Source organism: Exophiala spinifera (assembly GCF_000836115.1).
Source record: "Exophiala spinifera strain CBS 89968 unplaced genomic scaffold supercont1.6, whole genome shotgun sequence".
NCBI classification, from domain to species: Eukaryota; Fungi; Ascomycota; class Eurotiomycetes; order Chaetothyriales; family Herpotrichiellaceae; genus Exophiala; species Exophiala spinifera.
The window spans coordinates 882,001-897,571 of NW_015622518.1; the positions used below are offsets into that span (position 1 = coordinate 882,001).

Below are 15,571 nucleotides of genomic sequence, written 5' to 3' on the forward strand. Positions count from 1 at the left end.
ATGGACACCTGGGTCGAGCTGCATCATGATCGACCCTGAGATCCTTTTGAGTATTCTGGGCAGGGCTTTTTTATCTTGCGCCTCGCACTCGCAAACTAGCACATAATAGGCGAGCAAAGCCCTGGTGCCCTGTGCCATTGTCTAGGTATATAACGTCCGTGTCGTCAGGTTGAAGTTCGGGAACTTTTGCTCCCCTTGCTCCGTGTGTCGCCGTCCACTTTTTACCCTCGCATGCTGGCATAGACTGTGAACTCTGTCGCGTCGTACGTGTTCCTTGCTTTGCGGTGATACCTTTCTTTGGGCCCGACATGCCATCCTCCTCCTCACGCGACTATGGCTACAACGAGAAAGGAATCGTCGAGGGCTCGATGCCGCCTCACGTAATGGACGAGACCCCAATCGCCCGTGGCGTCCGCTCTCATGCTGATGACGGCGACGAGGAGAACTTCCGAAGGGGGTCGGTGAATTCGGCGGGCAGGAAACACTCGGTCGTGGCCTCGTTGAAGGCCAACTACGGAATTGCTACACCTGGGGATGACGCGAGCGTCAAGGCCGGGCACGACTCTACCCATCGAAAGTTGAAACCGAGGCATATCCAGCTCATCGGTATCGGAGGGACAATCGGTACGGCCCTGTACGTGCAGATCGGCAGAGGCTTATTGAATGGTGGACCGGGAAGCTTGTTCCTGGCATTTACTATCTGGTGAGTGAATCATTTCCTCCTTTTTGACACATCTGCAATCCAATTCACGGAGCCTGTTCGGTATTGGGAACGAAACAACTCCGGCCGTGGAGACTCCGGCCCTGGCCCAAGATCTATCAAGCCGTGGCGTCGGCCGCGAGGCTTGGTAGACTCCTCAGACATGGAAAACCTCGTATTCGAGCTTGGCTATAAGGCTTGATCAATGCTGCAAGACAAGAACTCGAGAATGGCCACAGAAGGTCGTCGAGGGGTGCCATCTGCGTGCCTAAGCAGACCTCATAAGATTGAAACCAAACCAATGAGCTACCGAGAAAGTCGCATCTTGGACTAACGTTTCGCTCACAGGTGCTCGTTCATCCTCTGTGTGACAAACTGCATGGCAGAGATGGTCACTTACCTGCCCATCTCCAGTCCCTTCATCCGATTTGCAGGTCGCTATGTCGATGAAGCCTTTGGGGTCGCCGCAGGATACAACTTCTTCATCTTTGAAGCCATGTTGGTTCCGTTTGAAATCGTCGCTTGCAACGTCATCATCCATTTCTGGTCCGACATTGTCCCTGCGGGAGGCATCATCGCCATCGTTATTTGTTGCTACGCCCTCATCAACCTGTTCGCCGTGCAATGGTATGGAGAATCCGAATTCTGGCTCGCCCTTGGCAAGGTCCTTCTCATCGTTGGCCTCATCATATACACCTTTATCGTCATGCTAGGCGGAAATCCACTGGGCGATCGGTTCGGGTTCCGCTACTGGAACGACCCGGGCTCCTTTACCGAGCTTTACTATGGTGGCAGCCTGGGTCGGTTCTTAGGCTTCTTGCAGTGTCTCATTCAAGCGTCCTTCACCATCGCAGGACCCGACTACGTCAGCATGGCCGCTGGCGAGGCTGAGAACCCACGCCACGTTCTGCCCAGGGCATTCAAGGCCGTCTTCTACCGACTGACTACCTTCTTCATGCTAGGTAGTTTGTGCGTGGGTATTCTTGTACCCTACAACGATGAGGAATTGTCGATTGCGTTTTCGACTGGACAGCCAGGCGCCGCCGCCAGTCCATACGTGGTAAGTATGAACCGTCTGAGGATCAAGGTGCTGCCTCATATTGTCAATGCCATGGTCCTGGGAAGTGCTTTCTCTGCAGGCAACAGTTATGTGTATTGCGCAAGTCGAAGTCTTTTTGGTCTCGCCCTGGAAGGCAAGGCACCTAAGATTTTCACTCGATGTACGAGGAATGGTGTGCCGATTTATTGTGTTGCCTTGGTACTGTTGCTCAGTCTGCTGAGCTTCTTGCAAGTCAGTTCGGGGTCAGCGGTAGTGCTGGGTTGGTTTGTCAACTTGGTAAGTGAGGCTCTATGGTCGTAACCTCTCTTGCGGTCTATTTCCTCCATCCTGTTGGACGAAGGCGACAAGTTCAATCGTGATGGGTGCCCCTGAAGGAACACTATGAACCCAATGACGCTAACCACAGCTCTCCTGTGTGCCTAGGTGACTGCTTCGCAATTGATCAACTTCTCCGTCATGGCGTTCACTTTTATAAAATTCAAGAAAGCTCTCGAAGCGCAAGGCATCGATCGCAACACATTGCCTTATAAGTCATGGTGGCAGCCTTTCTCGGCCTACTACGCTCTGGTCGGCTGCTTCATTATGACGTTTGTAGGCGGATATACCGTCTTCTTGCCTGGATTCTGGGATGTACCGACATTTTTCTTCAGTTACACCATGATTGGCGTCTTCCCGGTCCTGTTCCTCGGCTGGAAGTTCGTCAAGAAGACGAAGTGGCTGAAACCAGAGGAGGTTGATCTGCGGAAGGACATGGATGAGATTGAGGAGTATGAGAGGAATTACACACCCAAGCCGCCGAGGTAAGCCAACCCTCCTCATCGGGATGGTGGCGATTGTGATTGCTAATGACGGTGATTGTAGGAACAAGTTCATGAAGTACTTTGACAAAGTCTTTAGTTAGAACTAGGAAGATGCGTGGCATGAACAATGATCCGTGCCTCTGCCATTTGGAGACCTATGAACGGCTGGACGCCTACTTTGGTTCCGGTATGGACAAACGTGGTGGACTTTTGTTTCAGAAAACAATACTCTGCGAAAGTCGAGTCAAGGGAAAATTGGTAGATATAGCCATAGATATGTGATCAGAGCACAAATGGACCTCTTGCTTTCAATGTAATTTCTGAGCATCAAATTGAACCGGGCGCAAGTAGACAGCCATCACAACTTCGTGTCAAAGGCTTGCGAGAGGAGTAACTTCCGTGCACGTCAAGCAGCTTATAACGCTCAAGCGATACAATACCCAACAACATTGATATATAACAGAATGTAGGCACTGCTGTACTCCTGTTCCATGCCGAGGATGGAAACGTGACAGCAAAGGTTAGATCGACGTTGAGCAGGCGTTGTCACTCGTCAAAGTCCTGGTCGATAAGTCTAGTCTGAAACCAACCCCGGTTAAGGGGCTGCCTGGGGCTGCCTCAATCCGCAGGGGACCGACTTTGACAATAGTGGCCATTGGAGAAGCTCCTGCTTCGTCCAGTGGAAGTGTCTCGAGATGATATCGAGTTCCTACTCGAGAGCGTCAACCGCAAGGGTGGGTAGAGTCGTGAATAGGGATGGTGACCATGAATCCCATGCTGGACTCGATGCTGTCGTAAGTCCCGTCAAATGACAACTTCCATCGGCCCATTGTTCGCGATTTTACGCGAGGAGCACCATGGAGTACATGCAGCTCTCTCGTAATGTATCGCAGCCTTGTGCTGCAGTGTAGCAAATTCTGAGACCCAGGACCAATCTCGACGGCTACGGTTGGGAGTCGAGTTGGTCGACACGACGGTGCTCCTTCTCAGTGGCCTAAATCTCGCCCCTCGGGCTTTTGTTTCGTCTAATCCATCGTTGATGAAATGGCCGTTATACGCAAGATCAGACGGCTTAAAATGCAACCTCGCTCTTTCTCCGTCCACCAAGCCAAGCTCCGGGTGGTGGTTGTAATAGTCCGTCGACTTGTTCAGCGATCTGTTCCCTTCTCTGCTCTGCGGCAAGTCGCTCCTCCTGCTCTTTCTCGGTCTCGTTGCGCGTTGTCATGTCAGCTGCATTTGCATAATTCCCTGCCCCTCCTCGACCTGGATGCACAAACGATTGACTGGTCGGGCTGGTATTTCTGCTTGCGCCTGCGCTAATAATGCTAACTGGGAAACTGGGACTTCGTTTAGGAGGTGCGATTTCTCGGGTAGAAGCATAGTTTCCTGCACCGCCGCGGCCGACAGAAAGAAAGCCCCCGGAGTATTGTCTGTTGACGTCCCGTTCGGTATTGATGTTTTCTAGCTTCGCGGCCGCTTTCCGACGGTCGGCAAGGGACGAGTGCTTCGTGTTCTGGGCTTCGAGGTCGATTTCGGATACCGTTCGGGACTTGAGGTTGGTTTCCCACGTGAAATTGCCCGCTCCCCCGCGGCCAGTACGTACATAGGGGCCATAGGCGGAGGAATTGGAAATTGAGGGCATGGAAGACGTCGTTTGTGGAGGCTCGGATATTGAGTCGGACGCTTCGTGGTGACGATAGGGAGAGTCTGAAGCCACTGGAGACACCGACGAGGCGTACGAGTCGAGCAGCCATGCTGCCCACGACTGTTGCGCCGCCATTTGCTGGAAGCTTTCTTACTGGTGGCCGCGTCTCGACAGTGTCTTTGTTTGGGGCCGCAGGCGCAAGCCCCAAGTGCGGAGGCAGAAACACAGCGGCCGGAAGTGTGTGAGAGCGGGAGACTGTTGTTATGTCGTGGTGGAGGCTGGTGGTGAGTTTCGGGCCCCTGGCCCCTGGAGCTTCGGCAAAGGGCGCGGATGCGGGGGATCCAGGCACCCAGAAGGCCTAGAACAATACCTAATAAAGGGGGTGTAGGCGTACAGTTGGTCCAACAAACACTCGTGCAAAGACAAGGCACGTTGTGGTCTCTGGCAGGTGGAAAAGAGGCACCGGCTGAGGCTGGTTTTTCAGAGTTCAATAAATGAGTTGTTGATTGTTTTTATGATCTTCCGGTGGCGGACGCCATGGCGGACAGACCATCAACCATGGCACGAACATGTTCCTACCGGCCACGAATAAACACTCGGCAGGGGCATGTGGATATCACTATCACTCTCGTCGCGGTCTTGGTCCTTGACTAGGCGAAGAGCACTCAATCTCAGCTATCAGCCAGAGCCGGAGCCAGAGCCAGAAGCAACAAGACGCCACAAAAGCAACCATGGGTAACACCAGAGTCCGCCCACACAATCGACTGCTGCCTCAAAACACTTGGTGTGAACGCTTCCACGTCAGGAGCCCATCTCGTCACCTCCGTAGCCCTCGGAGAGTTGAGCCCAATAGACGGGTCTTCCACCGTTCACCAAGCTCGCTAAGAGGTCATCGGACTCGCGTGGCGGAAACTTTAGTAAGGAAATGGAGATATCGATGCGAGTATCCTGTAGGTGAGATTCTCTAAATAGCCATTCGCCCTGAGATCGGTAGAGGCAAAACAGAACATACTTCTTCCGGTCAATGTCCTGTAAGGAGCAGAACATTATTGTAACTCCCGGCGTCAGTTTTGTACAATCTCTCGAGCCGTGGAAGAGGTACAGCCAAGAGACGCACTGGTGGGAGTGCCTGCAGTAGAGAACGACGATCGCGATCTTGTTATATTGACGAAGTTCGAGCTCAGGGTGAAGGGTTGGTGCACTACAGTCCAACAAGCTGAGTACCTCGTATGCTGCCAGAGCAGCTGGGTCACGACCTCCTCTTCGAGATCTGTTGTAGACACATACCGTTCCCTGCAGAGAACACCAATCGCATGGCTTTCCGGCGTGGCAATCAACCTGATCATCATGACAAAGGCCACACACGTCGACGACGTTCCTCGTCTACTCTGTAGAGAACGCAATGTTGATTCTTTTGTCGTCAAGGCTACGTATCGTACAGGGAGAAGTCTTCAAGTACTCACCGGTGAAGCCAGAGCTTGTCGGTACGAGTGCACAAATAAACAGGTAATGTTCGCTCAGTTCCGTAGCCCACTGCAAGGACGATGGCTTCAGGCCGTGTGTCAAACCCACAAATGCAGAAATAGTCCATAGCCAAGGGACACATCGCAGTGGCTCCATCCATAGTGCGCAGAACATGTCCTTTTTTCACGTATCCAATTCATTCCCCAAACTTGTATCCGTACAGTGGTGTGCGTTCTCCATGCTGACCCCAGCCAAGTCCTTCCGGGTTGACACGGGCAGCATCTCAGAAGAGTAATTGCCGTTGGAGTTACAAGAAGTCCCGTCCGAACACACACACAACATCCGTCTCGGCATTTGCAGAGCCCGGTACTCTACCCCGTATCCTTACCTCGGGTGCCAAACAATATTGACAGGGGCTGCTGTCAACGCCTTATCAGTGTGCAATAAAACCGGTTGATAGTGGACTGTAGTCTGTAGATAACACAGGGGCTTAGGCGCCACACAAGAAACCGACATCGGCAGCAGCTCACTAGCCTGCGCTGGAGGCTAACAACATGTGCTTTCCAAACCTCGAAAGGCCGTGAATAAGTGATTTTTTCCTGTTGATGGCAGATCGCCCTCTGCAGAAAAAGATCACGATCGATTCACGATTTCTCCATGCATACATTAGCCGGTACTCGTATTCCGAAACACAGTGCTCCTTATGCTGCTTCGTGCTTGTACCCGCTCTCAACAACCTGGCTAGTACGATAGCTTGCCACAGCTGGGGAACCTAACCAAACCAGGAATCGCATGAAACCCCGCCATTTAGTGTGCTCCGTAACACGATCGAGGTTAGGATGGCTGTCCTTTCGCGGTCACATCTGCTACTTTTGTGGAACCAGAGGAGTCCAAAGAGGGGAAGCACGAAGCTAACGACCAAAGGGTTCATCTGGATATTTGAATACTGCTCTAGCCCCTGTCTCTGTGGCTCGGTGTGTGACTGTGGCATGCCAAAATCAAAAAAAAAAAATCAAAAAAAAAAAAAGAAGGGAAAAAAAACCCAGGTGAGATCAACAAGTGATAGTCAGCGGGAGAGCCGTACGTTTGGGAGGGATTGTCCTTCTGAAAGAAAGTCTGACCAACGTCCGTGTGTACACGGAGAAAGTATCCAAGTGGTCCCATGCTGTCAGACACTAGGCCAGTGTATCGCTGCTCCAGGAGCGGCGCCCTCGTCTCGTCGCGGGATTGATCATGCACCTCCTCCGGCATAAGTATTCTCGTAAACGGTACTCCGTACAAGCACGGGGTACACTCGAGAGAGGATGACGCAGTTCCAGGATCCAGGCTGACCAAGGCCCGAAGCCGAACGGGCACACTGTTCATGATGCTGGCGCTATTGAATGGCCACGGGACCTGGCCGTATCTTGCACAGGTCAGGCCGATGACGGAATTGTGGACTCGACAGTGCGTGATTTTGGGGCTTGCGCCGCTATCAGGCGACCAGGCCAACTGCCAGTCAGAAGAACGGCCGGTGCCTCAGGTATTAGGCTTTTACCTGCACTCGTACTCCGGTACAGGCGCTGGCGTACCTTGCTGCAACTGTTCGCATAGAGTGCATGCCTGGATGCCTGGGTACCTGTCGACGGGCAACCTGAGCTCTGGTTCGACAAGAGCCCTATGCTTCTCCACACGTCCTCAAGAGCCACGACATCGCCTTTGCCGTGCTGCACGCGTACAGTAGGGATCTACTTCTATCCCAGACCGGGCTTACCAAGGTCGCCGCGAATGATCTGTGCATAGGTGTTTTGAGTGCTCTCTGCCCGGAGACGCATGGCTCTCGCTCCGACCCCATATTATACGGCATCGGCATCCAATAGTTATGTCGACTCGTAGCTGGAGCACTCGTCGACTGTCGCGGAGGGAGAGGTACGAGTACCGGAAGGATGGCCCAGTATCATCTTTGCCACTCTCAATCAACCGTGAGGGCAGGGATAGGGCGTTAACTCAGGCTCTGGGCTCGCGTTTGCTGGCCTGGTGCTATCCAACTCGTCCTTCTCCAAGCTCCTCGCATGGTGCGGAGGAGGTCCCTTGCTTTGCATCCATGTCTGTACAAGTATACGAGTGGATCTAAACTTGGATCCGTATCATTGACGAGCAACAACCGTCTCGGATTTGCCGTCTTTAGTTCATATATTAATACAATGAAACAGCCGTTCTGACGATGCCGATGCGGTTCGTGAGGGGCGCAATGGCTGTAGCACGTCGAAGCTTCAAGCGAGTAAAGCTTTTAGTCAGGTACGAAGCGAGACTGATGGCGTGTAGTGGCCTGGCTCGCCTGACCCATGACCATGTCTCGTTGATACTCCAAAAGCGCCCCCATGCCTGGCATGACAGTATCAGGTATGCTCGTGCCCATGTTCGCCGTGATCCTACACATCTGGCTGGGTCGATGGTGCATTGGGTTGCATCTGCGCATTCGGTGGAATCATACCATAGGCACTCGCAGATTTCCTGGCGCGACCACCATTCTCCGGCACGCTGTTTTGTCATCAGGTACTGCTTATCGCGCACCCAGAAGATCAATCTCTCCTGGCGCTGCTGGCGCTGCTGTCGCTGAGACCGACACCAATAGACTGGCCTAGGGCAGAGCCACGAGAATTAATTCCCTGCAGACGCTCAGGCCCAGGCACGGGCTGACCCCGCAGCTAGCGAAGCAAGGAACCAGTGAAAGACACAGAGGCTGCCAGAGGTCAGAAGACAGCGGAACGAGTTTAGCCTGGGCGAGCGTGAGAGGCGGACGGCAACGAGGACGCGGTGGGCGGCGGGTGGACTGGGCTCGATCAGCAGGTTGTCTCGTCCATCTGGATAATTTTGGCCCTTGACCAGAAAAAAAAAAGTGTCCAGCTCGCAGCTCCTCTTTCTGTCGTGTCTCGCTCCTCCACAGCCACCGTCCGTGGACACAGTGGACATTCCTGTGCCTGTTCCGCAATCCCACACTCGTACATCCACGGCTCACACATTCCAACACTTCTGGTTCCTGGACACACATCGACTTCATCTTCCTTTCCACACACCAGCCTGCCACTGTTCTACACCGGCCGCTTCGAGTCGCTACGCAATACATCCAAACCACGGGACAATCGCAACCCCCAACAAACCCCCTCGTGTTCAGCCAATCCGCCGGTGCACGCCCGATCATTCCCCCCACCAAACAATTCGTCTTGACTGCTGCCATCTCCTGACGGCTCTCAAGTTTCGAGACTACCCAAAAGTTTTGGACTCGGGAGTCGTCTGATAACATCCTCGATTATTCTGTCGACAATGGCCTCTTCAAAGGTGAGCGAGAAGACCAAGGATCACAGGACCCCGTTCTCGACCTGACGCCCGTGCTGACTCTATTTCTAAACAAAGGAGCAGCCATCTTCTCGTCCTGTCTCGGGCAGCTTTTCGAGGCCCACGTCTACCACGGCAAGACAACACTCTCATTCCATATCCTTAGCACCCACGAACCCCTCTCATCGAGTCAATCGTCGGAAGAGTGTCAATACTTCCACCACCGCGCAAGCCGCCATAGCTGTTGCGTTGAGAGAACAGGGCGACGCGTCTGCTATGTCGTTCCAAAACCACCGAAGAAGCTTGGGCTCCAGAAAGACGATGGAGTCACAAAGTATGATTTCGAGACCGAGTATGCACTCGTACTTCAATGGCGCCGGCGCCTCTGGGAGTCGCAGTACCCAAGACAATGAGGTCCTCGAGGACAACTCGCAGGATGAGGACCAGGCAGCGTCTTCCAAGAGCACGAGCACCAAGAACAGAAACAGGCGGGCGAGCGAAGGGTCATACCTGATTAAAGGCGAGGGCAAGAAGTCGGCGTCGGAACTGCGCTGCGACACCTGCGGCAAGGGCTACAAGCACAGCAGCTGCCTCACCAAGCATCTGTACGGTTAACCTGGAATTTCCTCCCTACTTGTACTGACAGAGTCTAGATGGGAACACGACCCGGCTTGGGCGATAACGTCTAAGTTGCTCATTTCCAAGCATCAGCAGGTCCAATTGCTAGAAGCCGCTTCAGTGCTGTGCAACATGACTTCGGAGGCTTCCGCATCGATGCAATCCGATCATGAAGCAGCAGTCATCGATGCCAGTGAAGGATCCTCGGCGTCGCCAGGCTTCTCCTCCTCTGAGATGCACGACGACGTCAGTTCTGTTGAGACCACGCCGCCTCCCATGAGCGAGCACGCCTACCCTGTTCCTGACGCCAAGCGCTACAGCATCAGCAGCACCGGTTTCTCGCGCTCCTACCGATCGATTCCGTCAAGCTCTTACACTGAAAGCGTTCTATCTCCCGGCCTGCCACCACAAAGATTCTCCGGGATCGATTTCCGCCCTAGCACATCTGGCACCGATGATGGCAGTCTTGCAGCAGCCACCGCAGGCCTTACATTCGGCGGGACCCCTCGGACAAAGCCATCTTACTTGGGCGCCGATGTTCCGCCTGTACCACCCTTGCCACAACAGTACCAGTCCTTCAACAGCAAATCGTCCGACAGTACATTGACCAACGTATATAATCCCTTGCTCCAGATGCATCCCCCAACTTTGACTCAAAACGTCTCGGACGAACGCAGCTACCGGGAGAGTCACGAGGACAAAGATATCGCCATGGATGACGAAGAAATGTTCAAGATGGAGGAATAAGAAATCATGTCTTCAGTTCCCCAGGGAGACTGTCCGTTCCTTACAACACCGTTTGATTTTTCCTACGTTCGTTTACTCCACGACCTGATCGAGAGGATTCAGCTTCACATTATGTACGTATTTTTTTGGTGTGACGAACCCCAACAAACAAACAGAAAATCATACTCCCCGGCTCCGCGGACAGATCCTGAAAGCACCGATGAGTTGGCTCGTTCTACGTCACGAAGTCGACGAGGTTAAAGTGAGTGGGACTGTCCTGTTCTTTGCGTTGAGCAGGCTTTACTACAATATGCCATCACGAAATGGAGTTGTTTATATCTTGAATGAAGGGAAGCCATGAGGCAGAGCAAGCCGCTTTTTTTAGTAGGACGAATTGATATTGGATTCATTATACCAAGCACAAAACTGAAAATTTTCTGTTGGGTTGATTTGTTCGTTGCTGCTTGATCTTGACTACCTATGTACAGATGTGGTTCTTGCTGTTTATCCTTTGTAGTTTCTACTCGGTTGACCGATTATAAGCTATGTGTTGGTTGAATGGCGGTCCATGGTGTCAACAACAACAAATAAATCAACAAAACCCCGCGGTATGGATCAGCGTGATGTACACCCGGTAGCGCCATGATTGTCGGATCTTCCACTTTGGGCGCGAGTACGCTTTCTACCCCGATGGAGTCTATTGTACAATACTGCTCCGTACTGATCCTTGTGTCAACGCAGATCAGGGTTTCAAGGCGGGGAGTCTTTTAAGCTCTCAGGGCCCCCTCTCTCCACCCCTTTGTCTATTGTAGAACTTTAGGGACGATCGAACCTGTTTGAACCTTCGTGAGTCCCAAAAGGTGAGGATGGTGGTGTACATTTTTGGGGTCCGAGACGATCTCGATGAGAATTCTGATCGCGGACCACGGATAAAGACGGGGGCACTTGGGCACTGGTAGGTACTCATGCTTGCAGTCGTACTCGCACTCGTGGCACGTGTTACGCAGACGTTGCGAATTGGGGGTGGCATGAGGACAGTAAAAGGTGATCGACAGCAGGCAGCCTGGGTGGTTTCAACGAGGCTGGGACTTTCAACCTCAGGCGCTTAAGGTATATGTCATCGGGGGGAGAGTGATTTCTTCGACGTCACATACCGTACCGACACTCTCTGTAGATGTCCTCATCGTCATAGAGGGAGGCTCTCAGAAGTATAAATGTAGTGTAGTACTACTCCATTACAGTATGCAGCTTCATGTCTTGGTTCCAGAATACCTGGTACATGGAGCCCGGTCATACATGCAATGGCGGTTTCACAGTTATCACGGCAGCAGGGAGGGAGAAATATATATATGTGCGGATAAGGGATAGCGAGGCAGTGAGTTCGTCCCTTCGGTCTCCGTTTGGGCGAAAATGCTCTATTCCCAAGCTCATTATCCGTGTTTGTTTAAAAACGGGATAATAAACTGCTCCCCGAACATGCTCTCCACCCTCGTGAATAGCCTTGTCCTTTAAGAGACAGATACGTACCTGAGATACATCATCCCTGGTCCGGGTACATTGACTAGTAGCCCAGCGTGTCTCGCTCCAAGGCACACGACCCGTCGTTCGATCATCAGCGACCCTCAATTGATACTGTCATCTTGATCCGGGACTAAAAAAGCTGAGCCGAGCCTTGCAGTGTACTCGTAGCTTTTGCGGATTTGTCGCCACCACCTCGGCACTTTTCGTATTACCGCCCACCCCCCTAATCGTCCAGAAGTCCGGTCGACTTTTCGAGTTCGAGTAACACGTGGTACCGTTAAGGGGTTTCGGAGAACAACAATACCCTTCCTTCACAGAATGCCGCTCACCGCAGCTGAGGTTCTCGCGCATCCTGCGTACAACACTGTACATTGGGACTTGCCGCCTGCGAAGCAAGGGAAGTGTGCTGTCGCGAACGGTCGCGCCGGAGGACCTTTCAACATCAACTACGAAGTACACGGGACCGGCGATGTCAAGCTTGTGGTGAGTTCCTTTGTTTCTGCTAGTTCGGTTCAGTTTGAGGTCTCGGGATGAAAATTGTATCCGTATGGTTCTGGGATTACCAAACAGAGTGACACGAGGCATTGAACAATACTCCTATCTGAGCCTGGTTATCCCGGAGACGATGAGACGATGGCGGGCCCTCATACGGTTGAAGCATCTATGTTCTGACCATGTCTTTAAAACACCAGTGGATAATGGGCCTCGGAGCCTACCGAACAGCATGGAAACGGCAAACCAAGTACTTTGGCCACGAGCGGTCGTCACGGTACTCGTCCCTCGTCTTCGACAACAGAGGCATGGGCCTCTCGGACAAACCGAGCTGTCGCTACTCGACGACCGAAATGGCAAAGGACGTACTCGACCTGCTCCGTCATCTGGGCTGGCTCCCACAACAGGCGGATTCGACATCGACACCGACCACCTCCCCTGCCGGACACGACGAGAGAAATCTACACATAATCGGCGTCAGCATGGGCGGCATGATCGCGCAGGAAGTCGGCCTGCTCGTCCCCTCGCACGTCGCGTCGCTGAGCCTGGTGTCGACGGCGCCTCGGCTCGTGCGCACGATCCCCTTCATCGAGAACCTCAGACAGCGCATCAACATGTTCATCCCGCGCGACATCGACGTGCAGCTCGACGAGGTCGCCCACCGCCTGTTCTCGGACGACTTCCTCGCGCTGCCGGACACCGAGCAACCGCCCGGCTCGGGCCTGAATTACCCTACGAACCGCGACCGGTTCGCGGCGGGCGAACTGGACAAGCGCCGCGACAAGGAGGGCTTCACGAGGAAAGGCTTCATGTTGCAGGCTATAGCGGCCGGGTGGCACCACAAGAGCACGGCTCAGATCGCCCGGTTAGGGGACGAAGTCGGCAGAGAGCGTATCGCCGTGCTGCACGGCACCGCGGATCGGATGATTACGTTTTATCATGCGGAGTTGTTGAAGGATGAGCTGGGCCAGGGAATCGAGTACAAGGTCTGGAAGGGAAAGGGGCATGTCCTGATGTGGGAGGAAGAGGATGAGTTTAATGGCTTCCTAGAGGAGTTCTTCGCGCGGTGTGATGGACTCGGACGTTAGCCTTTGCATAGCATTTGAGAAGCGAGAATTGTAGACTGGGATTACAGGATGGCAGAGGGCAGGGACAGGCGTTGAAGATCGGGTGTGTGCGTTCTTTGCCCATTGACAAAGTGTCGATTGTGCATTGTTTTTTTTATTGTACACTATATACACAGACGGTTCTCGCTTAGATCTCGATTCCTCAGCGAAAACTGAGGAAGAAACTAGCCCAACAGCCCCTTCGAAGCGTGCTAGTTCTTTAGACTTGTGCCGCACAGTCGTCCTTGCTTGGACATACTCTCCCTATCGTATGACCGCGAATGTCGAGAGGAGATCTGAAAAAGACAGTTCAGCACTTCGTTCTTTGAAGCGCCCGTGTAAACATTGAAGACAGGCGAAATCGGCCTGTCGCATCATGAAACCCATCCCATTAACGCCACCGCTATGCCAAACGCTGAGAAGCAGTAGAACAATCGCTCTGACTGCCTCGTTTTCGACTGTTTCAGGTCGCGGGTCATTGCTCCCAGGGTGGCCGGTTGTCCTGCCACTGTACAATATGATATTAGGGTTGCGCGAATTCCCATCATCTTCACCCATTGCGCTCTAGAAATTCTTTTGCTTCATTGACTTTACTCGCCAAATAAGGGCTACCTCCTCGATCGGGGTGATTTGCCAGCATCAAGGCTCTGTGGTTCTTTCGGATTTTATCTTTCGTCAACGTTCGTTCGCTCAGGTCCAGTATTAATGATGCTTCTCGTTTCGTCATTTTCGGTTCGAAGCCGCCTTTATAAAAAGCCCGACCCAAAGCGTTTACGGCGTTCGGATTGCGCCAGCGGCGGAAAGCCACAAGACCAGCGCGGCCCTGCAAATATATGTCAGTCCTAACGCTCTCTCACTGAAGAAAAAGACTGGCGTACAAAGAAAGCTGCGGCGGCGATGCCTACGCCAACCGCTACTGTTGAAGCCATTGTTTAGGTGTGTAATTCCCAATAAGCGGCTGGCTGCGTTCGCAAAGCTATTCGTGAAGAGTGTACAACGAAGAGTTGCTTGTCGTGAGTATGGCCAGTTGTTGGATGATGCCTTGTCTTTCAGAGACGATGCTGAAGGAACTTTCGAGCACCGGATTGATCTTCATTCGGCTAGACTTCCTGAATCAAGCACCGGCTAATCATCGGTTGAAAACGCCCTTGGCATAAATTTTCCAAGTCTGCGGGCTTTTCGGCGACATCAATGTACAAGACTTCACGACGACGAACAACAAACATTCTGTTTGTGTTGCCAGATTCTGCGACACCAAGTTTGCCTTGCAGACGACATTTGCAGGCGCGATAAGTGTCGCATTTATTTCTGTTTTCTAGCGCACTCCCCGCTACCGCTTCTTGTGCGGTGTCGCCGCCATGAGGTACAGTAATCTCATTACCATTTTCTCTGTCCTGGTAGCTGATGAATTTAGGATCGAAACATGCCATCTGTGCTCTCGCCCAGTTTACCCTTCCAAAGGAATAACATTCGTTCGCAACGATGCAAAAGTCTTCCGATTCTGCCGCTCCAAATGCCACAAGAACTTCAAGATGAAGCGACAACCCCGTAAACTCAAGTGGACCAAGACGTCTCGCGCTCTACGTGGCAAGGAAATGATTGTCGACCAAAACCTACTTCTATCACAATTCGCCAAGAGACGAAACGCACCTGTCAAGTACGACCGCAACCTCGTGGCCGCGACCATGAAGGCCATGGAACGCATCGAAGAAATCAGAGCCCGACGAGAGCGTGTATACACCAGACGCAGACTCAGCGGAAAGGCACAACGCGAGGCAAGAAGACGACAGGATCTCAAGGTCGTCGCGCAAGGAGAACACCTCATTCGAAAGGAATTGGCAGACCTCGAGGCCGCGAGGGCGGAGACGGAGCCTATGGTCGAGGAAGTCAAGGCCCAAATGGAGACTTCAAGAGTGGTTGGAGAGGAGAGACTCAGACAGAAACGAAAGAGGAAGATGCTTGTTGGTGGTGGCACGGAAGAGGAGATGGATCTCGATTGAGATATGGCTCGACGTGGTGGAAAAACATTGCGACGAGTGTTATGTGTCTACGATACCCGGCGTTTCTCTCAGGTTGCACTTGAATACAAAAGAACTGGTTCGTTCCGTTCCGCCTTCTTTGTCG

The 15,571-nt window shown here is 52.8% G+C and overlaps 6 protein-coding genes across 6 annotated transcripts; 4 read left to right on the forward strand and 2 right to left on the reverse strand.

The window, feature by feature from the left end:
* Positions 1 to 308: 308 nt before the first annotated feature.
* On the forward strand, positions 309 to 2,564 carry PV08_08239 (uncharacterized protein; the record flags this gene model as incomplete). The annotated part of the gene is made up of 3 exons (XM_016382565.1): positions 309 to 703; positions 1,049 to 2,036; positions 2,184 to 2,564. 3 exons carry the CDS (start codon positions 309 to 311, stop codon positions 2,562 to 2,564), a joined length of 1,764 nt encoding a protein of 587 aa, XP_016233268.1.
* Positions 2,565 to 3,632: 1,068 nt separating this feature from the next.
* PV08_08240 (uncharacterized protein) lies at positions 3,633 to 4,340 on the reverse strand (the record flags this gene model as incomplete). The annotated part of the gene is made up of 1 exon (XM_016382566.1): positions 3,633 to 4,340. One exon carries the CDS (start codon positions 4,338 to 4,340, stop codon positions 3,633 to 3,635), a length of 708 nt encoding a protein of 235 aa, XP_016233269.1.
* A 4,632-nt stretch (positions 4,341 to 8,972) lies between these two features.
* On the forward strand, positions 8,973 to 10,349 carry PV08_08241 (uncharacterized protein; the record flags this gene model as incomplete). Its single annotated transcript, XM_016382567.1, has 3 exons — positions 8,973 to 8,987; positions 9,063 to 9,589; positions 9,638 to 10,349. The coding sequence occupies 3 exons, from the start codon at positions 8,973 to 8,975 to the stop codon at positions 10,347 to 10,349; spliced, it is 1,254 nt and encodes a 417-aa protein (XP_016233270.1).
* Positions 10,350 to 12,167: 1,818 nt separating this feature from the next.
* On the forward strand, positions 12,168 to 13,429 carry PV08_08242 (uncharacterized protein; the record flags this gene model as incomplete). Its single annotated transcript, XM_016382568.1, has 2 exons — positions 12,168 to 12,332; positions 12,542 to 13,429. The coding sequence occupies 2 exons, from the start codon at positions 12,168 to 12,170 to the stop codon at positions 13,427 to 13,429; spliced, it is 1,053 nt and encodes a 350-aa protein (XP_016233271.1).
* Positions 13,430 to 13,997: 568 nt separating this feature from the next.
* Positions 13,998 to 14,376, reverse strand: PV08_08243 (mitochondrial import inner membrane translocase subunit tim14; the record flags this gene model as incomplete). Its single annotated transcript, XM_016382569.1, has 2 exons — positions 13,998 to 14,270; positions 14,326 to 14,376. 2 exons carry the CDS (start codon positions 14,374 to 14,376, stop codon positions 13,998 to 14,000), a joined length of 324 nt encoding a protein of 107 aa, XP_016233272.1.
* Positions 14,377 to 14,805: 429 nt separating this feature from the next.
* PV08_08244 (uncharacterized protein) lies at positions 14,806 to 15,447 on the forward strand (the record flags this gene model as incomplete). Its single annotated transcript, XM_016382570.1, has 1 exon — positions 14,806 to 15,447. One exon carries the CDS (start codon positions 14,806 to 14,808, stop codon positions 15,445 to 15,447), a length of 642 nt encoding a protein of 213 aa, XP_016233273.1.
* Between the last annotated feature and the right edge of the window lie 124 nt (positions 15,448 to 15,571).